General features: G+C 42.1%; 1 protein-coding gene across 1 annotated transcript in view; it reads left to right on the forward strand.

Annotated features, from left to right (window-relative positions):
* LOC127580441 (phosphatidylinositol 3-kinase C2 domain-containing subunit gamma-like) overlaps positions 1-27426 on the forward strand; it is a 149003-nt gene that overhangs the window by 18058 nt on the left and 103519 nt on the right. Inside the window, 5 exon segments of the mRNA XM_052033916.1 lie at positions 4069-4183; positions 11577-11688; positions 11829-11905; positions 12971-13034; positions 16615-16737. Coding sequence (XP_051889876.1) covers positions 4069-4183; positions 11577-11688; positions 11829-11905; positions 12971-13034; positions 16615-16737 — 491 coding nt within the window.

A 27426-nucleotide genomic window follows, 5' to 3' on the forward strand; every position in this document is an offset into this window, starting at 1 on the left:
TCCCTTTCAGTGTGGACCTTTAGATTCATGAGTTGGAGGCTTGTTTTAACATGTCATGCAAAACCTGCATATCAGTACAACAGCCCATCATTACAGTGTGAGGTTTCGTCATAAATTGTGTGTTGAAATCTCTGGAGCACTGCATGAAGGCGGGACCTTCTGACACACAGGCAAGGTTGCTATCATTGAGCCAAGCACTTTGCCAAGAAAGCAGTATTTCCCTAACATTTGGCACCATGTTACGCACCCTAGGCACTGCCACATTTAGGGTGCCTGTGCCTCCTTCGGTGGAACACCTGAGGCCTCCTCAGCTCAGAACACCATGGTCTGAGCATGACAAGACTGGGTGCAGAATATTCATGAGGCTCATGGACATCTCAGGAAGTTATTTATCAGGGAAAAGCCCTGTCATGTGGCACAAGCCTCTACTTGGAGACACAAGACACTGCAGATGCTGGAATGTGGAGCAACAAACAATCTACTAGAGGAACTCAATGGGTCGAGCAGCATCTGTGGCAGGAAAGGAATTGTCAACGTTTCGGGTCAAAACCCTGTATTAGGACTGTCCTGAGGCATGTCCAGTCCTGATGGAGGATTTCGACCCGAAACGTGGACAATTCCTTTCCCCCCCACAGATGCTGCTTGACCCGTTGAGTTCCTTCAGCAGATTGTTTGTTGCTCCACTTGAAGTATGTCTACTTGAACAGAAGCTTCAATATAAAGCCACAATTAAATTGCGCTATGTCCCCCAATTTCATCAGCAACCCCAGCCCCCTTCCTCTTCCAGAGGATTTCCCCTTCATAAAGCATCACCTATCACTCTTGCACCTGCAGTAGTCGTGTCTACAAAAAGTAATCTATCAATTAGACTGTCATACCCTAGTCCCTTTTTCTACCCACACTGCCTCCCCTCAAAATAAATGTTGGTCACAGTTTTTAAAGGTATCATCAGCATTTTAACAGCTGCTCTCATTGATAATCTGCAGCAGTAACCCTGCCATCCACCACAGAAATATTTAAATTAGTTGCCCCAGTGTGAAGTGGGGTTCAAAATCAGGCAAAGCCCAATGACCACAGTCCCAGGACTCTCTGTGCAAGTCTGTCCGTGTTCTGACTGCGGCAAGCTGTGCAGAAGCTCTGCTGACATCAAACGTCGGGCAGAACAAGGCACTGTGCAACTAACTAGGTGAAATCTGCATTTTTCTTTCCAACGGCTCTTTATAGATTATAGCTTGATCCCTGCCTCTGGAAGCCTGGTCCCACCTCGAGAAGCATGAAGTTAGCTCGTGTGAGATAGCACAAATATTAAAGTAAGAATCCCTAAAGCAGACCAAATGCAAAGCAAATTGTCTTCGTTCTAGTGCTGCAATGGTGTTATAAATAGAACACTCTCCAGAAGGCAATGAAGTGTGAAGAAACATCCTTCCCATGGGAGGCTATTTCAGACAGTAGCCCAGTACTGTCATTCATTTAGAGCTAAAAATAATGCATTTATTTTCAGCCCCCCTCGCAACGTTAATTTAAAATCAATCTGACACTGTACAACCGTAGCGTCTTGTTTGACCCTCGGCTGATCTTAAAATCCCACATCTGTTTGCAATGAATGCAAATTTCCACCTTCTGGTCAGCCAAACATTGCCCACCTCGGTTGCAGTCATCCACAGTTATCAAGGGAGGTCACCTCCATGATCGATTCTTCCCCGAAGCAACCCCCACCCCTTCACATACAAGCTCAGTCACCCCGCTGCCAACCAGACCCTCTTCTGGATTAGGTCTCATTCATCTATAGCTTCATCCCTCAGTAAACGCCACTGACACCCATTCCTCAATGTATTCAGTTCAATATCCTTATCTTTCCCCCTTCTTGCTTTGTTTCTGCAACCCCCTTTTGTCACCAGTTAGTTTGTACCCTCTCCCCTCCTGAGTATGGCCTCCTGGGCACTTTACGCCAAATCCATCTCTTCGTATGCAATATCAGTGGAAAGATCCACTCCACCCTATTCCAGGTTTCTGCCTCTTAAGGCTCTCAGTGCCTTAAGTCTGGTCACTCCTCAAAATCCATCTCTGATGAACTTAGAGTGTAAATCGTTATTGAAGAAGGGAGTTTAGACATAACCAACAGGAAACCAGAACAGCAGCAACTGAAACTCAGAATAGCAGAACATTTCTCTGCAGCAACAGAGACTGAGGGGTGACCTGATAAAAGTGTATAAAATTATGATATTAAGATAAGGTATTTACTTGTTAGTCACATGTACATCAAAACACACAGTGAAATGCATCTCTTTGCATTACTGAGAATGTGCTGGGGGCAGCCCGAAAGTGTCACCACTCTTCCGGTGCCAACATAGCATGCCCACAACTCTTAACCTGTACATCTTTGGAATATGGGAGGAAACCAGAGCTTCCGGAGGAAACACACACAGACACACAAGGAGAAGGTACAAACTCTTTACAGACAGCGGCAGGAATTGAACCCGGGTTGCTGGCGCTGTAATAGCGTTACACTAACCACTACACTACCGTGCCTGCCTGAGGGGTATAGATGGGATAGGTAGTCTTTTCCCCAAGGTTGAAATGTCAAATACTAGAGGGCAGAGATTTAAAGTGAGTGGGGCAAAGTTTAAAGTTTAAAGATGGTTTATGAGGCAAGTTATTTACACGGAGAGTGGTAGGAGGCTGGAATGTGTTGCCAGGGTAGTAAGTGGAAGCAGATACAATAGCAACTTTTAAGAGGCATTTAGACAGGCATGTGAATAGGATAAAGACCAGTGCAGGCAGATGGGATCAGTTTAAATCGGCATCATGGTCAGCACAGACATAATGGGCTGAAGGGTCTGTTCCTACGCTGTATTTTCTATGTTCTAACAACAGTGATTGAAACCAGACCAGCAGAGCAGTAGGGAAGGAAACTTTCCACAGCTGAATAACAGAGGTTGAAGCCTAATCCAGCAGATCAGACCAACAGAGTATAAGTGGCTGAATCCCACGGAAAGCAGCATAGGCCAGCAAGAGCAGCAGTGATTGAAGTACAGTTAAACAGAGCAGCAGGGAAAGAAGCCCAGATCAGCAGAACAGCAACAATGCAGAAGGGAGTTAAGCCCAGACCAGCAGACAACAGGAAACAAAGTCTTCAGTCACACCTATGTCAGAAATGGAAATAGCAGTGGCCCATTCCCTTCAGCTTCTGTTTCGTGTGTTTGCTTTTATCATCTACTCTAAAGGTGTCTGTTGAACTGAATACTGAGTATTTCCATTCTTTCTTACTGAAACTTCCACCAAGACTTATATTCAGGCCAAATTTGATAATGGAGAATGTCCTTGCACTCAGGGGCATTGAAGTTTAAAGGGGAAATATAACGGGGACGTTAAAATTACATGTTGTTTCAAGAAGTTAAGGAAGTGAAAATTGACTTCGGAAGACAATAACAAGGAGCATGAATTCAGGGTTATTGCTCAATTGATACAAATATGCGTCAGAGAATTGCTAATCCTTGAAGTGCACTTTTGGGGTACTGTAAAAGTGTGAGCGAGACTGCGGCCCATTTTGCATCTCCCCCTGTTTTACTTTTCCCACGACTTCACCTTACACCATCACACAGTTAAAATCGATTGCAAGCAGTACTTTTCCTCAAACTCAGAAGATCTACCTTTGTAACTACACTTACAATAAACGTAATAATTAATTGGAAAGAGCAAACTTCATAAGGGTATGTGACAAATCCAACAACATATGAGCATAGTATAACTGAAGAATTATAAAATGGCACATGTCTAGTATGCTCAATGATTTTGTGGTGTGTTTTGGAGTTAAGAATTTTGAACGTATTGTTCCTTTCTCATACATCAGTAACTCAATGTCCATACAGGCAGCCTTGACTTTATATCAGGACTCTCCACCTACTGCAGTAAATCAACTAAAAGTAACAGAAAAAGCATTTTTGCACAAAATTACATTGCATTGACAGCAGTGCAAGTATTCATGTTGTCGATTGAGTGGATGAAAATATTACCAAAAATGTGGAGCTGTTCAACACACTGGTAAATCATATCCTTTAATTTTTTCAGCTGGTTCTACAGTTGAGGAACTCATTCATACGACCCTGTGCAACGCACAACAAAGTTCCAAGGCCAATAATGATTTTGTTTTAAAGCTCTGTGATGCTGAAGAAGTTTTGCAGAAGTAAGTTGTTTGTGCACAATTTGTGTTTCAGCAAAGGTGTTAATATGCATGTCTAAGTTTCACATAGAAGATAGTTAAAACTATGTAGCAATGTGATGGATGGATTGGGAATTTTCAAAATTGAGATCAATAGATTATATCAGGTAAGGGCATCGTGGGATACAGAGCAAAGTCGAGGAAAAGAGTTTAGTTAAATATCTGATTGAATCAAATTAAACAGCCAGAGGAGTTGCATGGACACCTTCTGTCCCTTTGTTCCTGAATGGTTCTCAGTTTTAAAAGGGAGGATGTTACTGGCAATCACATCAAACAGCTGCAGTTTAATCACCAAAGAAGCTCCCATGCAGGCAAGAGAACTCTAAGATTGTGAGGTGGAACACCTGAAAACCTGTGTCTGCACTTTGCATCTACTAACCAATTACTGCACATGAAGAACATTAAAGACCCTTGAATCAACGCCTGATTCCAAGATCAATTAACATTTCATTTTCCAGATGCACTAACCTCTAATTAAGTTGCCCATAAATCCAAATGGGATGTGATCTATCTAATTTGGGATGAAGCTTGCAGATCCCACCGGTCAAAAAACACTTAAAATATTTCCAAATTGTTTCCCTTCAATATAAGCAATGTTCATTTGTGCTTGGTGTACAAGAAACAATATGTAGCAGATTAGTTTGTGTATAGGGGCTGATCACTTCAGTGGAGCAATCATCACAAGTGAAGCTATCAAGTTTATTACTTTCACTCCTCCCCTGGCAGATCAGTGTTGGCTTCATTTTGTTGCAGGTAATTTTGTTGTTTTGACAAGTGTCGCATTCCAAAATGCTTTTGCTAATTTATTTCTGAGTTGTGTGTTCACTAACAAGGCTAGCATTTATTGTCATCCCCAAATGCACTGTAATGGTAAAACAGAGTGTCGTACTCAGCCACTTTCATTTAAGAGTTTGTGTACAATTGTGAGAGACTGATGTCACATATGGTCCAGACCACATAGGGACATCAGGTATTAGTGAACCCTTTGGGTCACCACCTTTTACTTTTCTGTTATGTGAACTTCAGGGACCAGATCAGCATCTATTGCCTATTCCTAACTCCCCTTGAACTGCTGCAGTGCTTGTCGTGATATCATGTAAAGAATTGTGTGATTTTTGGCCCAGCAACAATGAAAGAAATGGCAATACCTGTCCAAATCAAGGTGGTGTATAACGGGAGCTTGACAATAATGAAGTTCCCACTTGCCTGCTGCCTATGTGCTTTAGGACTATAGGGAACAAGGATTTGGGAGCTGCTGTCAGAGAGCCCGAGGTGTGTTGCTACATTGAATCATGTGGATAAGATAAGATATCTAGTCACATGTACATCGAAACACGCAGTGAAATGCATCCTTTTGTGTAGAGTATTCTGGCGGCAGCCCACAAGTGTCACCACGTTTCCGGTGCCAACAAAGCACGCCCACAACTTCCTAACCCGTACATCTTTTGGAAAGTGGGAGGAAACCAGAGCACCCAGAGGAAACCCAGGCAGGCACGGGGAGAACATACAAACTCCTTACAGACAGTGGCCGGAATTGAACCCGGGTCGCTGGCACTGTAAAGCGTTATGCTAACTGCTACACTTACTGTGCCTGTCCTGTAGCTTTTGCCCATTTATGGTGGAAGGAGTGGTTGTATTAAGGCGATGGACAAGGTGCCATTTAAGTTGGCTGCTTTGTTGTGGGTGGTATTGACCTTCTTGAATATTGTAGGGGCTACACTTACCCAGTAAAGTGGAGCATATTCCATCACAAACCTGAACTGTGCCTTTGTGGAGTCAAGAGGTGAGTCATTCATGAAAGAGCAAACACTCACTGACCTCCACATATGTATATGGCTGATCCAGTTAGGTTTCTGGTCAATGGTAACCCTCAGCACTTTAATGTTAGGGGATTTGGTGATGGTATTAACAATGGATGTTAATAGAAGGTGAGAACCTCCCCTTTTTTTTGGAGGTAGTCTTTGGATGGTACTTGTAACGTGCAAATAGTACTTACTACATCAGTTTAAGTTTAAATGTTATCACAATCTTTGTGCAGGAATGTTGTTACTTTGTCATTATGTAAAGAGTTGTGAATAGAACTGAAAACTGTGCAATCATTTGCAAAAAATCCCTACTGCTGATTTTTTGATGGAGGGAAGGTCATTGATGAAGCACCCAAAGAAAGTGGGGCTGAGGAAAATCCATGAAATAATTGTCTAATCTCCCAATATCATGGGTTGCTGGGAATGGACACCAGTCAGAGTGTTCACACTCTGATCCCAATCGACTCTTTCTTCAGAGATTTATGATGCCACCCTTGGTCAGATGCTTCTTTGATGCCAAGGGTAGTGAGTGCATTCATGCAGCAATACCAAGACAACATTTGGACCTAGGGTGATAGGTGGCAAGTCGCATTTCTACCTTACAAGTCCAATTCATTGACTGTCACCAGCAAAAGAAAGGCTGACAACCTTCTCTTTATATTCAACGATATCACCCTCACCAAATTCCCAAACATCAACGTGGCGGAATTTTGCTCTTATGTCCATGTTTGGAACAAGGTTGTGATTAATTCTGGTGTTGAGAAGTCATGGTGGGAACCTAAATGGAAAATCGTTAAGCAGATTATTAGTTAGCACAACTTGATAGCACCATTGATGACACCTTCCAGCTCTTTGCTGATGATTGAAAGTAGGTTCACAAGTTAGTAACAGGCTGGTTTTGATTTGTCTTGTGTCTGCTGAGTGTCATTAGTAGCTTTTGAAGTCTTCTCATGGATTCATTTTTTGGGATGTGGGTATTATTGACAAAGCCAGCATTTATTGAGGAAGTGATGGCGATTCATCTCCTTGAGCCACCACTGTCTTTTTGGTGAAGATGTTCTTACGACATGTATGGAATTCTTTGCCTGGAATTCCAGGATTTAGACAATTAAGAAGGAAGACAATTTATTTCCAAGTCAGGATGACCTGCACCTTGGAGGGAAGCCTTCAGGTGGTGGTGTTCCCATGTACCTGCTGGTCTTGTCCCTCTTATTAGTAGACGTTGTGGGTTCGTGAGCTGTAGTTGTAATTGCCTGGGTAGTAACTACGTTTTGTAGGTGGTATGTACTGCAACATGGAGGGGCTGTGACAGAAGGAATGGGTGTTTAGGGTGGTTTGTGGGATGCCAATCAGGCATCTGCTTTTTCTTCAGTGACATTGAGCTTCTTGGATGTTGATGAAGCCGCAATTTTCCAGGCAAGTGGGATGTGTTGCACACACTCCTAACTTGTGCCTTGTAGGTGGTGGAAAGTCCTTGGGATACCAGGAGTTGAGCCACTTGCTGCATGAAACACAGCCACTGGCCTGTTCCTGTTGCCACTATATTGAGGTAATGGTCCAGTTTAGTTTCCAGTCAATAATGACCCCTCAGGATAAGATCAAGATACCTTTATTAGTCACATGTACATCAAAACGCACAGTGAAATGCATCTTTGCGTAAAGTGTTCTGGGGGCAGCCCGCAAGTGTCGCCACGCTTCCGGCACCAACATAGTACACCCACAACTTCCTAACCTGTACGTCTTTGGAACGCGGGAGGAAACCGGAGCACTCAGAGGAAACCCACGCAGTCACAGGGAGAACGTAGAAACTCCTTACAGACAGCAGTGGGAATTGAACCCTGGTTGCTGGCGCTGTAATAGCTACACTACTGTGCCTGCCAAAAATGTTGATCGAAAAACAAACTGTTGGAGAAACTCAATGGGTCAGGCAGCATCACTGGATGCAGAGGAATGGTCAGCATTTTGGTTAAGACCCTGCGTCAGCTGAATGTGGATAAGTGTTTTGCTCTTCAGGGCATGCCTTTACTTCTGTCTTTGCCATGGCAGATATGCAATATACAAAAGCCTTTAGCACTCTCAATCAAGAGGGATTGTGGAAACTTCCTTTTTTTTTACTTTCTACCAACATGCCTCTTGTGTTTCGGGCAGTGATGAAGGTTTTGCGTCCCTGTCTGTTTATGGCAAGTCTTTCATTGTTTCTCCAGCTATGCCCAGGTTTTATAAGCACCTTCCACAGCTCTTCACCATTTTGTTTGCAGGTGGCCTTCTTTAAGCTTGCTGGTGATCCAGCTCATCTCCAGTGCCTCCTGGTGGTCATGGTGCTCATATCTCCTTGGCTTTTTTTTAGATTGTTCTGGGCCAGAAGATATAGAGGATTTTCCTGAGGTAAGTCTTATGAAATGAAAACAGCTTGAATGAAATGAGTCATTCCCCAGTCTTCCACTTGAAAGCAGTGTCAAAAGTGCACAGGCCTGCTTTACGTTGAGTTTGGTTCTATGGCTTTGTATCTTGATGATTTCCACATCTATAAGCTCCTGAAGATGCTCCTCACTCTGTTTGATTCTCTTCCACATGTCCTGGTTTGTTTACACATCCTGGCTGATGGTGCTCACCAAACTTGTGAATGTTTCCGAATTAGTGAGAATATGATCCTCCACACATGCTGCAGATAGTGAGACAATGTAAAAAGTCAAGATACCTGTTTGGTTGCAGTTAATTTTCAGACTGATCTTCTGGCTGAAAATTTGAAATTTTTTTAACGTTTTGAGAAGAGAGTAAATTTATCTACAAAGTCAAGGACTGCAGAGGACAAGGAGGGTGTTGATGTGATCTCTTTAGATGTCTTATATTATGCATGGCATTACCCAATTGATGCATTGAAGAAAACTGCAGCCATCAAGCACCTGCTCCAACTCAAGAACTGAACTCAATGTTAAAAACACTGTGTATACATTTGTCATTAGTAATGTTGATCTTCTGACAGGAATTCTACATCCCTGAAAATTGTACCACAGACTGGTCTTGTGAATGCTGTCAAAGGCCTTTCCAAAGTTTTATGCCATTACTTGCCTCTCTGAACCTTGTTCTATTACATCTCATCTCTGCTGTGACCTGAGCTAGCTCTACTGTACATTGTTTATCAGTTCCAAAGGCAAATTTTGATTTGTGTCTTGTGTTGAGCACTTTAGTCCCTGCAGCAGTGTTCTTGTTTGGTTTTTACCACCAGCAATCCTGAAGGTCACTGAGTCCTATGAACCATCACAGACCAGTACTAATGGATTTCTCCACTGCTGTTTCCATAATTTGTTCTGTTTTTTACAGAATGGGATTGTTGGCCTTATGCCTCATCCTCAGCCTGGCCCCTCCCCTTCAGATCATGCAGAGAGCAAGAGCCCCACCAGCGGGCACCCTGGGCAACATTGGAGTACATGAGTTGTTCCACCATGGGACAGACTGTGGAGAATCCTTCTCAGATTTGGCTAACTTCAGCGATTCACCTCCATGTCTGCTTCATGGTGGCATGCAAGTCATGCATCCACCACACACCTGATCTGAGTGCAAACTAGAGGCAAGCCAGGCAAGTTTTATTGCTCAAGGCTTCTTCTCAGTCTTCTTCACCGCAATGTTGCACTTCACCTCCAACACACTTCCTGCTGGAATGGAGTAAATCTGTGAGGTGAATGGGGCATTATTCAACAGGCGTCGCCTCTTCCCCAGAACTAAGCTCATTCCATCCTCAGTCAACAACCTGCCTGAAACAGACAACATTTTCTTCGATCATTCTTTGGGATCTGGACAAGGCCAGTGTTTACTTCCCATCTCTAATTATTCTTGGGAAGATGGAAGTCAGCTGCCTTCTTGAACCTCTCCAGTTCTGATGAAGATATACTGCTCCTGGGGTGGAATTCCTGGATTTAAATCCAGTGATTTATTCCCAAATCAGGATGAAGCGTTACCTGTAGGTGTCAATGTTTTCATGAGCCTGATGCCCTTGTTGCAAGTTTGGGAGATGCTGTCAGAGTAGCCTGGCCAAATAATTGCAGTGTATTTTGTGGATGGTACACACTGAAGCCACTGTGCACTGATGATGGAGGAATGAGTATTTAGGGTGATGGATGGCATACCAAGCAATGGGCTGCTTTTTCCTGGACAAGGTTGAGCATCTTGAAAGTTGTTGGAACTACACTCAGCTTTGCAAGTAGAGAATATTCCAACACCTTCCTAATTTGTGCCATGGAAATGGTGAAAATGGATGTCAGGAAATGAGTCACTCACTGCAGATGCTGAAAACAAATGTACCAAAAAATATTTTGAAATTGAAAGCTTTTTAAAGTTGTAAACTTAATTTGCTTCCAGATTCAAAAGACTTCCAATTATCTTTGTTGGCTCCCTCATTGATTTAACTATTGTCTCACATGTGCAACATATTTTCATTAGTAATGCATACTAAGTTAACCAATTGTTGTGAGTGAGAAAACAGATTCGATGGGTCTCAAAAGCAAGGACTCTGAACACAGTCTGGCAGTAAATGATTTTATTTACAAAAGACAAGCGTGGGAAAATGGTAACGGGAATAACATACACACACGCACAGCTTATAGCGAGTGTGGGAAAATAGCACCGGGGATAAAATACACACACAAACATACACAACAAACTAGGTACATATGATCAGGGAAAAACAATATGATACCGGTCACCCCATGACTCAGTGCAGGCACAGCTCTATGCTACTAGGGACACTAACTAAAATGCTCCCAACCCTTTAACAGTGCACACCTCACCAACGATTTCTCCAGCACCGTTCCACAGTACTTGGCCTGGAGTGAAGCAGGGTGGTCCCTCATAGATGACAAAAGAGAGGGAGCCGAGCACACGTGGCACCCTTTATAGTGCTGGAGGGCTAGGGGGTCCAGCCCAGGTAATTTACAGGGGGCCAATGGCTCGGTGCCAGCAAGGACTAATCGATTACAAAGGCCAATGTCCCAAGGCCAAGTACAAGGTACTTAAAGGGGTCAATGGTCAGGTGTGGACTAATGGGTGGGGTAGGGCCAAACCTTGATTTGCAGTGGTGTGTCTTCCGACCAGGTAGTGGGCAGTGCTGTCACGTGACAGCCACGACCCTCCACAATACACCAATACTAAGTTAATGATGGGAGACAGCAAAAGTGAACTTAGGAAACTAGTACTGAAATCGTAGTTCATAGAATAAGCAGTTGGTAATAGAAGGAGGCTATCCAGCTGACTGCAACAATGCTAGTATCTAAACTTGGGCATTATTTCAGGGTCATTATTATAGCCAGGAGTTAAGTTTGGGAAATAAAAAGTGTGTCTGGAAGTTTTCCAACAAATGTTCCTTGCGGAATTGGAGCTGAGAGGTACAGGTATATTTCCATTACTTCCCTCACCATCCCACCTCCCATTTTGAAACGCAGTGTTGTTCAGCCAGTAAGAATTTGCCAGTAGTGGAAAGGATTTGTGTGATTAAATGGCACAGGTTTTCTTGTGAAAAATACATTATGACTATATATAACATAATCTTGTTGGTGTAGTCCCTGTACTTTAGGGAGTCATGAGTGTCTACAGTATTACCTGAAGCTTGGAAAAGACATTAAGCTACAGCTACTTAGACACAGCAATCTTCAACGAGTGTTGGCTCGAATTGTGAGTGATAATTTTGCTCTGCACTTTACTCATATTACATTTTTATTCTTTGAGGCAAAGACCTAAAATATGAATGATCAATTTGACCTAATATCAACCATGACTCCAACATAACTATACCCTACAAATTATTCCATCAGAACTTGGATGACCAGGGTCTCTCTGCATTTCAGTCTTTTGCCATGGAAACTGGTGTCTGGAAAGTAAGCCTATCCAGGTAAGAACTGATAACTGGAGCTCTTGCTCCTAAGTATAAATGTGAGAGCTCGTCACTGTTCCTAAAGGACTTGTAGGAGGACATTTGTAACATGGTGAGATATACACTGGAAGCTTAGCGGCCTCTGATTTGTGCAACTGCTTTTCTCAATACAACTTCCTGTTCCCTCCTAAAAACAAGAGTCTTCCAATGTTTTGTCTGCTTACTTTTGCCCAATAGGTGAACAGTTGAGTCCCATCTTTTATATGACAAAATACATTATTCTGTAAACATTTTCTTCTGCAATATTGGCGGTGCAAGAAAGTCCACAATCTTTCTTTTAACCTTTTCTTCTCCTCAATGTCTCTGCCGACTATGCCCCTGCCCCCACCCTCAGCCCTTTCCAATTTCTTCCCCACGTTTCTGGAGCATCAATTTTACACTCCGACCTCTTGCCCATGTTGAGGTTTCCTTGCGTAAATCAGTGTCAGCAGGCTTTCATGTCACCACAAGGGTGCCTGGTTCTCTCCAACACACACAATGCACTTTCTGACCCTTACTTGAGGATTACTGCTCCTGATGTCTTTGCTTGGATAACCTGGCTGTGGAGTAACCCCCTGATGCAGCAATCAAGCATCAGTAGGCCCCAGGAATTACTTTCATTGACCTCCCCAGGTCAAGTTCCAGTTGATCAGCAGTTTCCAATTCTGGACAAATCTGACCCAGATTCTACAAATCTTTAATCTCTATTTTGAAATTTCATGAGGAATATCAGCCACCATTTTAATCTAGGCCTTGTAACATGAGACATGAAGAATGAAGTTGCCTTGATTTGTCACATTCCAAATGATTTAGATGTGAATCTAATGCTGTGTTTACCTTTGCTATCCTTCATCTACATCTTCAAACTCATCCCCAGAAAATAATGTTTTGCAAAGCTCATGATAAGAGGTTCAGCAATTATTTTACATCTGAAATTTGTTTTATGGAGATTTATTTTTCCTAACTTTAAGAACTTCATTTCATGAAATATCGTCAGTTTGTGCTTCTTTGTTGTGGTAAATGGCCCAAATTTTATTTCCACAGGAAAGTTCTGAGTTCAAAACTGAACAGTTATAATGATGAGGTGAAGAGTTTATTATCCAGTCAGGTAAGATGGTAAAATATGCTAAAAACCTATCATGTTCAGCTGTTCAGTTGATTTGTAGTAACACTGCAATTTAAGTAGCAACGCAATGCAAAAACTTTTTGAAACAATAGTTCTTCCTCATTATGTAAATTTTGATTGCATTAGGAATTATCTGACATTTGACCAAATGGTCCCTCTAAGTTAGTGTAACATAGAAAACCTATAATTGGCACATACTGAATCTCAATACAATTATTCATTTGCTAGAAGGTGCTGAAATTTAAATGACTTCAGTGCTTTGAAGGTTAAGGAGTGGGCAAGGTTTACGTCAATATAGTGCTGACTCAGCTAAAATGTATCCGGTATTTTTACTTTGCGTTGCATTTTGCTTATGCACAAATAACCACTGTACACAGTTAAGCAGTATGTGGGCTGAAGCGTTGTAAGGTGTGGTTCAACAAAATGAATAAATGCCTGGGGGTCTGACCCCCTTAGGGGATCATTATCCATCTAGTTCTGGGTGTGGGTTTCATCTATTTTGGAATGGGAAAAGCAATCTAATGAAATAAACAGTGCTGTATTCTGTACATACATACACACAAACATACAGAGACACACACTTAGAGACACACACGTTTATACACACACATACAGACACATGTACACACATTGAGACACACACACACACACACACACACACACACACACACACACACACACAAACGGAAACACACACAAACTGCTGTTCTCTTGTTTTGTCATAGTCTACACCATGGGATGTGGCTTGCTGTTACAGTGCAGTCACCCTGCAAGTTGTGCATTCGTGCAGAGTGGTTACTCCTCCGCATGGTAGCAGCAGTCATATTGAAGTCCATCATTTCATTCTTGCCCCACTCAGAGTCCCTAGTGCATTATCCAGGCTGACACCCCAGAACAGAAATGACAAAGACCGAAACTGTCATGTGTCTCTTTGTTCAGTTGAGCCATTAAACCAATGCCTTGTCTGCCCTGTCAGATAGATGTAAAGATTCCCCTGGGATTAGTTAAATAACAGATAAGTTCTCTGGTGTCCTAGTTAACACTTTCTTTCTTTTTTCTCCCAATTACAATCAGAAACCAGTTCAAGTCAGACACATCTTCAGAACCTTTCCATCATACAATCATTTTCACTATTTCGCTCTGTCAACCTTTTTCACCATTTCCTTCATAAAGTCTTTCAACTTCTCTCACACAATTATTCTCACAGTTGTTCTCACTATTTCTCTCAAACAATTATTTTCACTGCTCCTCATCGTTCTCATTACTTCTCTCAATCATTCTCACATTTTTACTCATGTGGATCATTCTTACTACTTCTTGTTCATATTCACTCTCACAATTTCCCTTGCACAATCCTTTCTCCCATTCTATTTCCTATGTCACATACTATAGATTAATAATAAAAAAGAGCAATTCTATTTGACCCTGCCATCCTGACATGGCAAGCTCCAAATCTGTATGAGAAAGGGCAAGCTCAAGGTTAATGGAGGGAGTGAAGGAAATCAGAAGTTAACCAAGCCTCCTTCACTTCATGCCTGGTCAAACAGCAGCATTCAGCTAAGCCTGCATCCTGCCAGTAAGTGAGGTGTGCTGATTTGAGACTAAAAGGTCAATTCATGTAGGAGATTAATACCTATGAAGTGGATGGTCTGTTCCATTTTGGCAGAATGATCTGAAAATAAAACGTAGCTGTTTGGAAAGTCTGCTGCATGGCTCTTGGGTAATAGAGAGCATACCTTGACTGACAGTCTCTTTATTCTGATTGCATTTTAAGTTGACAGAGCCTGATTGAGAGTTTATGATATAACCTGATTCCAGCTGATGTTGTGGCGATTGGCTGCAAAGTGCAGAAGTGGTTCCATGATCATTTTGATTCCAGAAAACAATTGCAGCAGCAAATGTGAACACTTCCAAACAGCCTGATAACAATAAACATCTTCAATTTAAAAACAGCAGCAGAACATAGTTTTGCATTTGTAAATGTCACTATTTAATCTCTAATTTATTAGGAAGGATTTGAGTGATTTACATTTCATGCCTTCTCCAGATTGTTACACACTGAAGTGTAACAGGTCTTTGAAACATTTCTTGGCAATCTACAAATAGCAATTTTTTTCATATGTTTAATCTCTTTAGTGAAAGAGGACTTGGTGTAACTATACCGACCCCTCGTTAACAGAAACTACATGTTAAGATGAAACAAAGGTAGCTGAAAGTGAACTGTCCAAATTCAGTTTATGGTGGGTTGTTCCCACTGACAATCTCAGAAGGCTGAAGTGCAACTAGCTCACTAACCTCACTGATACATGTCACGCAAATCTCTTGAGTCCCACAATGGATCCCTGGTCTGTGCTGACTTGGTTGAAGTGAGCCAGACTTGTTCTGGAGCATTATAATTGGTCCAAGAGTCATACAGCATGGAAACAGACCTTTTGGCCCAACTCATCCATGCCAACTGTGTTGCCCATCTGCCAGTGTTTGGCCCACAGCCCTCTAAACCTCTCCTGTCCATGTACTTGTCAAAGTATCCACATTTCTCTGATATATTGGAGTTGGTCAAGGAAGAGCTGGGAAATCCAGGAAGTAGTCTTCACTACAGTAGTGTAGCGGTTAGCGTAATGCTATTACAGCGCCAGCGACCCAGGTTCAATTCCGGCCACTGTCTGTAAGAAGATTGTACGTTCTCCCTGTGTCTGCGTGGGTTTCCTCCGGGTGCTCCGGTTTCCTCCCACATTCCAAAGACGTACGGGTTAGGAAGCTGTGGGCGTGCTACGTTGGCGCCAGAACCGTGGCGACACTTGTGGGCTGCCCCCAGAACACTCTATGCAAAAGATGCACTTCACTGTGTGTTTTGATGTACATGTGACGAGTAAAGGTGTCTTAGATGTCTTATTTGAGGAGAACCTTCTAGGACTACTGAAACATGTGGTATGTCCTAGGGACACCAGAAGGTAGAGAAACTATGAGAGGTGGAGGGGAAGATTTTTTAAAAAAAATTACAGAAATCCACATTCTTCCGCTTCTGAGTTTGAATTAAAGGCATTGTTGGCACAAGTTGACAAAGGGAGGATTACTCTGGAACAAACAACAAAGGCCCAGCCCAGGAATACTAGCTTCTGAGGCAGCTGCTCAGGAAGAACAGTTAACTGCATAACCAGAAGAACCCTAAATATATTCACATTGGACAGTTTTGTCCACCATTTTAAGTTAACCAGGATAAGTCCTGAGTTAGAATATTAGGCAGGAACTATATGATTGCACTAAGCATGCAGACACTAATATAACATCACCAATTGCAACTTCCTAACAGACATCAAAAATAGAACATCTGAAACCATGGTGCATTGCAGCATTATTTTAGTTATGTTACAAGGACCGTGAAAGTTCGGAGAGCTTCCAGTGAAAATACTGGGATGGATCAAGAATGAGTTATGAGCACTCCCACTGAGAATCATCTTCTTATACTTCGCAAGCTCAGTTCCTCGGCCTTGCGCCGTTTATGAACCTTGTGGTAATGCTTGTCCATAGAAAATGTAAAAGCCTCTCTGTTGGTCCTTTACAGAAAAGTACATGTCGCATTGTTGAGGAAGTTAAAGCCATTTGCTACATGCTTTGTTCAGTGGAAACCAAGGAAATAACTGACGCCATCCGGGACCTGAATTCGGTTGTCCTACAACAGCAACAGGTACAGTCTGAATAAAATTGAAGAAGAATGTGTTGTAGTGGCTAAGATCTGATATCAGTCAGCCCCAACTCCAAAGCAAGTTTTTACCTGGTCAAAGCATGGTGACAAAACAACAGAGCGGGCATTGTGACCCACACTCTACACTGGGATCCTCCTCTCTCAAAATCACGTTATTCTTTAGAGTGTGCCTTCTTTTAATACGCAATAGATTACCAACCTCACCAGATTAAAGACATTTACGCCTCCCATACATCATCTGGCTGTTGATAATCACTATGTTCTACTGAATAAGGATTGAGCTATGTTAGCTAGTTGAGTTCCATGTTGAAGTGACAAATATATGGACAATATATTCACTATCAATATCTCTAGGTTCTCAGTGAGACAAAATATAAAAGGTTCTGTCTTTACGAATGCAATTTGACTGATCAAATGGTACAAATTGTACCTGACAGCATAAACGCCTGTATAGGATTTCCTGGGACATCCAATTTTTTTTCTGCTCAGAGCAGACGCAGTCTAATATTTGACAATACCTCTCCGGTATCAGCTCTGATCATTCCTGGTTTGTCTGGATATTACTTGGCCACATGAGAAATTTCTACATTTCCAGTGACTAATGTAACATTCAAAGTGACAGCACTTACTGCATACAAACCTTCCAACATGTCCTACTATGATGGAGCCTGTGCACTTATTAAACGATATGATGGAAAATAAATGATAGTGGCCACTGTGCTGGGAAAGATTCAATTACATAATTCAGGAGGAATTCACAGGGAGACATGAGAGAAGGAGAGTGAGGTGAAGTACATCTTGCTCCCAGTGTGAAGCCTCACTCAAATGCAAAATCAGGAATGAATTACCAGAGAACCAGCCAGTCAACATGATTAAGAGTGGTGACTCTGTAACCTTTCCTCAACTCGCTACTCTTGTATTAATGCCAATTAATTCAGAAAGCCTTTTAGAACACAAGAAGCTAATTAAACAACCGTTAAAGCAATAGATATAATTCACACTAAAAGGACCAAAACTAACTTTCATTTGTATATAACAGTTGGACAACAAGAGGCCACAGGACAGTTCTGACAGAGAGGAAGGCCATTTGGCCTGTCGATTCCATGCCAACTCCTGGTAGATCAATCTCATCCTCTACTTTTTCGAAAATCATAGAGCAATGATCAGTTTTGAAAATTGCTACATTAATATATTCATCTAAAGACAACACAGTTTCTCATATATATCCAACATCCTGATGAGCTGTCGAGGGGAATAATAATCCCCACATGCAGCTTTGACCCGACTAATTACCACGAACTGCTGAGTGCTTTCGACAGATAGATGCACACAAGTGGATACACAGAAACAGTCTGATTCTTTGATCAAGAACCAGCATTATCGTTGAAAGAGAATGGATAATTTTCAACAGATCTTGCCGAATCCTTCACAAAAACGCTCGTGCACTAATTACAAGAGAAGGGAGATAATGACCGTTGCAATGTAAATTTATGTGTGATTTGATGTGATATTCAGATCAAGTCACTGAATAGTCAAAATAGCATCAAGCTATCCCTCTAGGAAGCAGGCCTCAGATGAGAATGGGTCCACAATGCTTCACTTTGTCTAAATAGCTCCTGGCTCACACTTGTAGAATGATTACTTGGAGACACAAGAGACTGTAGATGCTAGAATCTGGAACAACATACAAGACGCTGGAGGAACCCCCTCCCTCTATCCTACCTCTTTCCCCATCCCAGCCCTCCAACCCTCCTCCCTTCCTCTTATCCCCCTCTCACTCTGCCCCTCTCCCTCTCTCCCTGCCCCAGAAGGGAGAGAGAGAGAGAGAGAGAGGCTCTTCACCCTCTCCCTCTCCCTTCTGCCTCACCCCATCCTACTCCTCCTCTCTCTTCCGTCTTTCTCTCTCCCAGTCTCCCTCTCCCTTCCCCCTTCTCCCTTCCCTCCTCTCTCTCCTTTGCTCTCTTCTTCCTACCTCTCATTCCCAATCCCTTTCTCCCTTTCCCTCTTCCCCTAACACCCCCCCCCAACCTTGTTTAAGTAATTTTATCCGCTGTAAGTTTTCATACACTGCCACAAAACAAAGGTAGTTTCACCAGGAAGTTACATATTGTGTAGAATTCGCCACAATTGGAAATGGAATGCATGTACAGCTACTACTGTCTGTGCACAGTTAGTGCAAGTTGTTCTAGCACAAGCAGTGTTCAGGGATATGTTGAGAGATGTAAAAAGGAGCAACAAATGTGAGGTTCTTCTTATTTTTCTCAGAGAATCCCCAAAGCCATAAGTATCCTGCAGGTAAATCAATACGTAAAAATAAGGACAAAAAAAGATTAATCTGTGTTGATGGCCTGTATAGTACATCTGGCTTGAACTATTTGATAAATGCTGTAGATTGGTCCCTTAAGGGGGTGGTCACAGAATTGTGAGTCTTTCGATGCCATTAGCTATTGTAAGGCTGCTGGTTACCTTTGCCAGAGAGTCATGATTTTTGATGTGGTTTCATAGTTATTACATGTAGGGTTGTATCTCAGGTGAGGTTTTCTGGAGGCGACCAATGATCCCTGCCCCTACAGAACCCCCCCCTTAGTTGGCCAACATATCTGCACTTCCAGAACATCACCTCCCCACACCAGTCAGAAAGTGAATAGATTCTTAATTATCTGATTGGCTGAATCTCAACTGTCAAATAGCTTTTTTTTAAACCCATGTCCAATATTTTTCTGATTTGTAAGCAAAAGTGTTCAAAGTTTTTTTTCAGAAAAGCTAGATGTTTATTGCCACTGTAATTATTTTCTGGGTTGCCCGAGTGATTAATGTTTAATTCTTGGGTGCTCCAGGTTAATATTGGAAGATTGCCAACCTTAATTGTGCATGCAATCACAACTGAAAGTAATTCCAGTTAATCTTGAGTGTTGACTACTTCCTGTTTTCTGGATAGGCACTATAGTGTTCCCATTTCTTAACCTCCTGCTGTTCATGAGAAGTATTGTTTGTTGGCTGTGGTAGTGACATATACATTACAATGTCTGACATTGGAAAGTACTCTGACAAATACAGAAGCAGTTTAACAAAAGACTATTGTTAAATGTTCTCAAGCATAGACAAGCCTGGTGCAAATTTCAAACAAATCAACTTCAGAAACAATCAAAATGGTAGCTAATTTTATGCATGAATGTCTCAAACTAGCCACCAGATGGTGATCTGCCATTCAGTGAACCAGACTGACAGTCCCAAAGGTAATTAAACAATGTTGAAAAAATGCGTAATGAGGATTCTGTCCCAAAACCCTCACCTGCTGGTAGTCAAAGCTGGAAGATTTAACCTAACATCTTCGGTGGGATTCACAGAAGAAAAATTTGCCTTTGATACATAGCACTAGACAGGGGTAGTGCATTGGCATACCTTGGTGGAGTTGCTGCCTTACAGGTTCAGTCCTGATCTCTGGTGCTGTCTGTATGGAGCTTGCTCGTTCTTCCTGTGACCGTGTAGGTTTCCTTTGGGTGCTGCGGTTTCTTCCCACATTCCAAAAACATGCAGGTTGGTGGGTTAATTGGCCACTGAAAATTGCCCCTAATATTGGTGGTGGTAGAATCAAAGGGAATGTAGAGAGAATAGGTTTCAGGGAAAATTAGTTAAGAAACAGGATGGGTTTATGAGCTGGCATAGACTTAATGGGACTTGATTCCATATGACATGGAAGCACATGTGAAGTATCAGCTGCACTCTACCCCATGTGGTCGATTGCATTGGGTGTCCAATTCTCTAGCATGCATTTAGCACCAGCACAAAGGAGGCCATCCTCCCCATTGTTTCCTACTGGCCCTTTCCGGCAGCTAGCCATGGGTCTCACCTCCCCCACTCATTCTCGCAGAGCCTTGCAAAGGCTTTTTGTTTTTGAAATTATATCCCATTCTCGATTGAGATGAGAATCGTTGCTCAGGTGTAAATCTCGGCCTGCAACGAGAGTGTGAGTCGATGAAACTGAAGGAGCTGCAGAAGGTAGGAGGGACATGAGAAACCAGCCCCTGCACAGTCATGCCTGAATTTGACTGCATGAGGGCAGTTTCCTGCAACTTTCAATGTTTGACAGCTTGTCATCCACACAGAATAATTCACAGCAGATGCTGGTCAGACCAGATGTGGGAGGGAGCACAGCAATTTTGCTGATGGGTGATGTGCCAGCAGCTTCAGGTTGCACTTTTATTTCCGATACACTTTTAAGTCTGATACAACAACAACTTGCATTCACATAGTCCCTTTTTCATTGGAGAACATCCCAAAGGTCTTCACGGGAGCATGATCAAACATAAGAACTTTGGAAATAGAGCCAGGAACAAGCCCACCAGCCCCTAGGGGCTTCTTCCACTGTCTAATATGACCAAGCAGTGTTGAGGAACAGAAGGACCAGGGAGTATAAGAAGATGGTTCCCTGAAAATGGTGTTACAGGTAGAGAGGGTGGTGCTGAAGACCTTTGGCACACTGGCCTTCATCAGCCAGGGCATTGGGTATAGAAGTTGAGATGTTACGTTGCAGTTGTACAAGATGTTGGTGAGGCTGCATTTTAAACATTGTGGTCAGTTTTGGTCGCCCTGCTATAGGAAAGATGCCATTAAGCTAGAAAGAGTGCAGAGGACATTTACGAGGCTGTTGCCAGGATTCACTAGACTGGGTTATGGAGAAAGGTTGAGTAGGTTGGGACTTTATTCATTGGGCTGTAGGAGAATGAGGGGTGATATTAAAAAGGTGTATAAAATCATGAGGGGCTTAGATAGGGTTAATGCACACAGTCTTTTTCCCAGGGTTGGGGAATCAAGAACTCGTGGGCAAAGGTTTCGGGTGAGAGGGGAAAGATTTTGAAAGGGACCTGAGGAGCAATTTCTTCATGCAGAGGGTGGTGTACACATGAAACAAGCTGCCAGAGGAAGTGGTTGATGCAGGTACATTAAAATATGTAAAAGACGGACAGGTACATGGATCGGAAAGATTTAGAGGGATATGGGCCAATTGTGGGCTTAGATGGACATCTTGTTTGGGTGAAGAGAGGAACAAGATATCGAACTGAAGGATGGCTTTTGCCTTAAATCCACCAATGCAGCAGCAAACATAGTTACCCAGTAATGACCAATGATATTCTGCGCCAGGATAATTTCAACGAAGTTGCCCAAATGCATGGCATCATCCCATCTGTGACTGACACGATAGTGATTGTTATTGTTTTCACTCCAGTTAAAGTCAATTTTTAATCACAACACAGAATAAAAAGCTAGCATTATGTGGTTGAATTTCCAGGTCAATGCATCTTGTGTATGTAGTGAATTGTACTGCATAGTGTGCAGACTTACTACATGATTCCCCATGCCCTTGTTCTGACACCACTAAGTGTCTACAGAAATCGCTTTTTATTGCAAGTCACCTCTCAAGAGGACACCTGGTGACATTTTCTCTTTGCTTGTCATGTGGGGAGATGGAGTTGACCGGAATCATCTTCCATTTTAAAATTTGCAGAGGGTTGCAATCTGCCCAGTTAAAGATCTAACTAGCTTGTTAATCAGTACATTTCAGCACTGCACCAATGAGAGCTTTGCAGCTGAAAGAAGGCTGACAAGAAATCAATTTCCTAATCTGTACGGATCACTCTTGTCGATTATAAAGCAAGAAAGTCTTACATTTCTATAGTCCCTTTCTCAGTCTTAGGGTATACCAATGTGCTGAGACTTGAAATTTTCAGTTTTAACTGTTTAAAACTGGAATAAATACCCCAAATGTCCAGTTAGAAAAGCCAGTATTTTTTTCAGCACACCAGCAACAAATCTCAACCCTGCAGAATTTACAATTCCATTTATTTTACCTTAAGAATCCCTCACATGGTATTCAAAATCTGCACACAGACTACTAACAAAGACCATTTGTTTGTGGAATCTGATGATGATGACATGGCAGAAAGTGGTAAATTTTAATAATATCCTGTGATTTTGAATGTGCATGTGTCCAATCAGTACTGATTGCAATTTATAGTGACTGCAAGTTGATGCACCTCTTGGTTTAGGCTTTTTAGAGAAACAAAAAGTAGTCAATTTTGCTGAACACTATTGGAAAAACCAAGAAGCACCCTTCAACTGAGCCAATGAAAAAAAAGTGATCCATAATTGACAAAATGCTTCTGAAGTAAAGCCACTGTTGTAAAGCAGGAGATACAACAGCCATTTTGCACACAACAAAATCCCAGACACACTAATGTGATATTATCTACAAAAGATAATTATCTAGAAATACTTACATCACATTTTCAGAGTGCAGGTGAAAAACATGGGCCGAGAAATTTTTTCGCACAGACCACAACGATGTTCCTATGAGTAGGAACTTGATCAAATTTCTGATGATTGCACATTGTTTGCTTCCATTTGAAAGTTATTAGCAGATGCAGCAGTCCAGACCTGCTTGTACCAACACCTAAAGAACATTTAGGTATGTGCTGGTAAGTGGCATTCACATCACAGAAATGCCAGGTAGTGTTGTCTCCAACAAGGGAGAGTCTAACCACTCAGCCTATTCATCCAATAGCATTCCCATTGGTGAGTCCCCAAGTGTTAAAATCCTGGGATATATCTTTGACCAGAAATTTAACAAAGGCCGGCTTTATGAATGATGTTGTTACAAGGGCAGATCAAAGCCAGGTATCCTGTAGAGAGTGACATCCTGATTTCCCCAAAACATTTCCACCATCTACAAGACACAAATATGGAAGGTTATGTCACACCCTCCAGTTGCCTGGATGAGTGCAACTTCTACAAAAACCATCCAGGACGAGGCAACCCACTTGTACACATCCAAATGGCCATCTCCTGCTCTACCAGTAGTACAATGTGGCTTCAGTATGTATGACCTATAAAAGGCTACTTTGACGGCACAGCTAACCCATGACTACAGTCACCAAGATGGACATGGGCGTGGTTTCTGCATTCTCCTAACTTGGAAATATATCATCATTCCTTCACTGTTGGGGATCTGAAACCTAATTCCCAACAACATTGTGGAAGTACCTTCACCAGAAGGACTGCTACAGTACAAGCTCACTGCCACCTCCTCAAGGACAATTAGGTATGAGTGATAAATGCTGACTCTCCAGCAATACCTCATATGATAAATGAGTTTAAAAAAAAATGACTTACCCTTAAATGCAGAAAGTGCTGGAAACACTCAATAGCTCAGGCAACTTCTGTGGAAAGAATAACAGAGTTCTCAGGTTGAAGACCCTTTGTCAGAACTGGGAAAAAGAGAGAAAACAGATTAGTTTTCAGTTGCAGAAAAGGTAAAGGAGAGACTTCTCTAGTCTGATACTGCTTATGTGTCATATGAAGGACTTAATCCAAGAAAGGCTTGCCTAGAAATTGCATGGCATAATGTCAATTTTTTTCTGCTACCTGATTTAATTTCAATTAAAAATCAAATGTAATTGAAAACCAAGGATTAAGCAATTTGATCAAAGTCCATAATCTTCATTCCCGGTCCTCCATGTATCAGGAGAGGTATGGGATCTCTCCCGTCCCACTGTCCCCCATCCCTGATCCTCACATTTGGCCCAACCCCCCAAACTTATTTATTTTGTTCACTCTGAAATGGCTTAATGATACATAATTCCTTGGACCTCATGCACATTAAACCTCAAATAAGTGGGCCCTTGAACGAAACTTCCATTGACTTATTATGGATCTACTGCTGAACACTGTAATATCTGTGGCTGGTGCAATATTTGCTGTGTACCTCTTTAAGAATTATACCATGTGACCACCTACTTTCAATGCATCATGAATTGGGGAGCATGCCTTATGAAAACAGGTTGAGTGAACTTGGCCTTTTCTCCTTGGAGTGATGGAGGATGAGGGGAGACCTGATAGAGGTGTAGAAGATGATGAGAGGCATTGATCGTGGGGATAGTCAGAGGCTTTTTCCCATGGCTGAAATGGTTGCCACAAGAGGACACAGGTTTAAGGTGCTGGGGAGTAGGTAGAGAGGAGAGGTCAGGGGTAAGTTTTTTTACTCAGAGAGTAGTGAATGTGTGGAATGGGCTGCCGGCAACGGTGGTGGAGGTGGATACGATAGGGTCATTTAAGAGACTTTTGAATAGGTACATGGAGCTTAGAAAAATAGAGGGCTATGGGTAAGCCTAGTAATTTCTAAGGTAGGGACATGTTCAGCACAGCTTTGTGGGCTGAAGGGCCTGAAATGTGCTTCTAAAAAATGTTTTCTATGTTTCTATCTGCTGTTCTGTTGTGAGTATTGAACTGGCTTGAACTGATTGCCTCTCCAGGAGTAGGCACACAGAAGAGGAATGCTCTGTTCCTCTCCATCAGTCTCAGCACTTTGTTCGTTTAACTTACCAGCTATCCTCCAGCATTTTAAGAAGAGATACTGAGATATGATGTCAGAAGTGGGAGTTGATAAAACTATGAAATGTAGAATCCACGCCTGAAAATAAAGATAACATGTGGATGTGTGCTGAGAGACAGCGAGCTGTGTGATTCAAGTGAGATACCGTACAATGGAACAAATGAAGGTGACCAAACCACTGGATTTCCACACAATTAGCCTGTCAAAAAAGTGGAGTTGGTGTATAGAGAAAAATTACACTGTACATTCAACTGGCTCTGCAAGAAAAAACAACAGGTTAAAGTAAAAATGCTGTTCTATATCATTGGCCACAAAGGGAGACAAAACATACCAAACTGTGAAGGTCTCAAATGAGACCCTGGAGAATGCATTAAATCTAAAAGGCACTTTGTAACCAAGCTAGAAATGAAATAGTTGAATTTTACATTGTTTATTCACTCACAGTCAGAGTGAGGAGAATCTTTGATACTTTCTGTATCGAGCTAAGTTTATTAGCCAAGATCTGCAGTTTTGCAGACTTGAAAGTCTTGCTCATCGGGAATCAGATTATTGTGAAATCTAGGGATTAATTCTAACTGGAAAACTTCCACGGAGTTAATTCCAGAAAAGTGCATACAGACGTGCAAAGCTGTGGAGCTATCCAAAACCAAACGACACTACACGTGGCTGACAAGGAGCAAGAAGTGCATGCAATGAAGCATGGGAAGTAGAACAGGGAAAGTATCGATGAAGTTGCTTGGGTGTTGCAGGCATTAACAGCAACATGGCAAAGAAATGCCAAATGGGAAGAATATACATAAAAGCAGATTGGAAGATCATTTCTACAAGCAATGCACAATGAAGAGGACATTAAATGTCCGTAGAGTGGAGGGCATGAGTCAGGCAAGGACAGCGGCATGGTCAGCTTCAGTGACAATGGTACCAATGTAGACACAAGGGATTCTGCCAATGCTGGAATCTGGAGCAACACACACAAAGTGCTGGAGGAACTCAGCAGGTCAGGCAGCATCTATGGAGGGAAATAAACAGTCAACATTTTGGGTCAAGACCTTTCATCAGGACTGGAAAGGAAGAGGGCAGAACCTTCTTATACTGGCTGCTGCCCTCTTCTTTTCCAGTCCTGATGAAAGGTCTTGACCCAAAACGTTGACTGTTTATTTCCCTCCATAGATGCTGCCTGACCTGCTGAGTTCCTCCAGAATTTTGTGAATGGTACCACTGTGCCTGGTGACAAACAAGGTCAATTCTGCACAAGGAACCTCCACTAGGTATGTCAATTATGAGGTTGTGCAGTTGAAAGTAGAGAGTCATGGGCTACTAATGTACATCAAATCAGATTATTTGTGGAATCTGGGAATCCACTCTGAAGACAAGTGGCAGATTCTCTCTGAAAGAATCAAGAAAGCGATGGTGTGAATTTCATCATAGGAGATCAGCAAATTGTATGTCCTTCTTCATCACCTTTGTTGACATGACATGTGTGTCTATTGTTGGCTACTACCAGGATCCTCTCATGGTGTACATTTATCAAAAGTAAACACACATCACTGCAACAGAGGTCCCAAAGACCCATCACTGTTAAGAGGTAGAAACACAGTGAGGATAAAGTCCACATCATTAGTAACGTCAGATAAGGCAAAAGACAGTGGTGATTTGACACATTCCATACCCCAGATCATATGAGGAGGGTGTTCAACTCAGAGACACAGGTGTAGGGCCTGACTTAGAAAGATAGTTCATCAACCTATGTATCCAGAGGACTTCGTGTCAAAGTATACAGAGACTATACATGCAGCTATGTTGGATGTTTGGTTTTTCTCCTTTTTCATTGTTGAAGAAAGTATAAAACATATGTGGCTTGTGTAATATTCGGTGCATACTGCTTTAAGAGTTGTTCCATGTAACCACCTGCACACCTTGTACATATTATTACACTGTGAGTATTGAATTGGCTCAACCCAGTTTCCTGTCTGGGAGCAGGCGGATAGGGAAAAGAATGCTGCATCCCTCTCTTTAAGTTCCGAGTTTTAATAAAATACTTTATTAGGTTAACTTACAGGTTATCCTCCAATATGTTAAAGAGAGATCCTGACATACATACTTTTTACAGGCACCAGCCAATTTCAAAGCAGTTGTTTTTCATGCTTGGGAATTTGCAGATGGATTTTCACCAAGCGAATGAAAAAGGAAATGAGGAATTTATAGTCTGTTATTAGAATTTGGATTGCATTATGACAGAGATTATACTAAAGCAGAGATTATAACATCATTTTAAAATTAGT

This window comes from Pristis pectinata, chromosome 19, assembly GCF_009764475.1.
Source record: "Pristis pectinata isolate sPriPec2 chromosome 19, sPriPec2.1.pri, whole genome shotgun sequence".
Lineage (NCBI taxonomy): Eukaryota > Metazoa > Chordata > Chondrichthyes > Rhinopristiformes > Pristidae > Pristis > Pristis pectinata.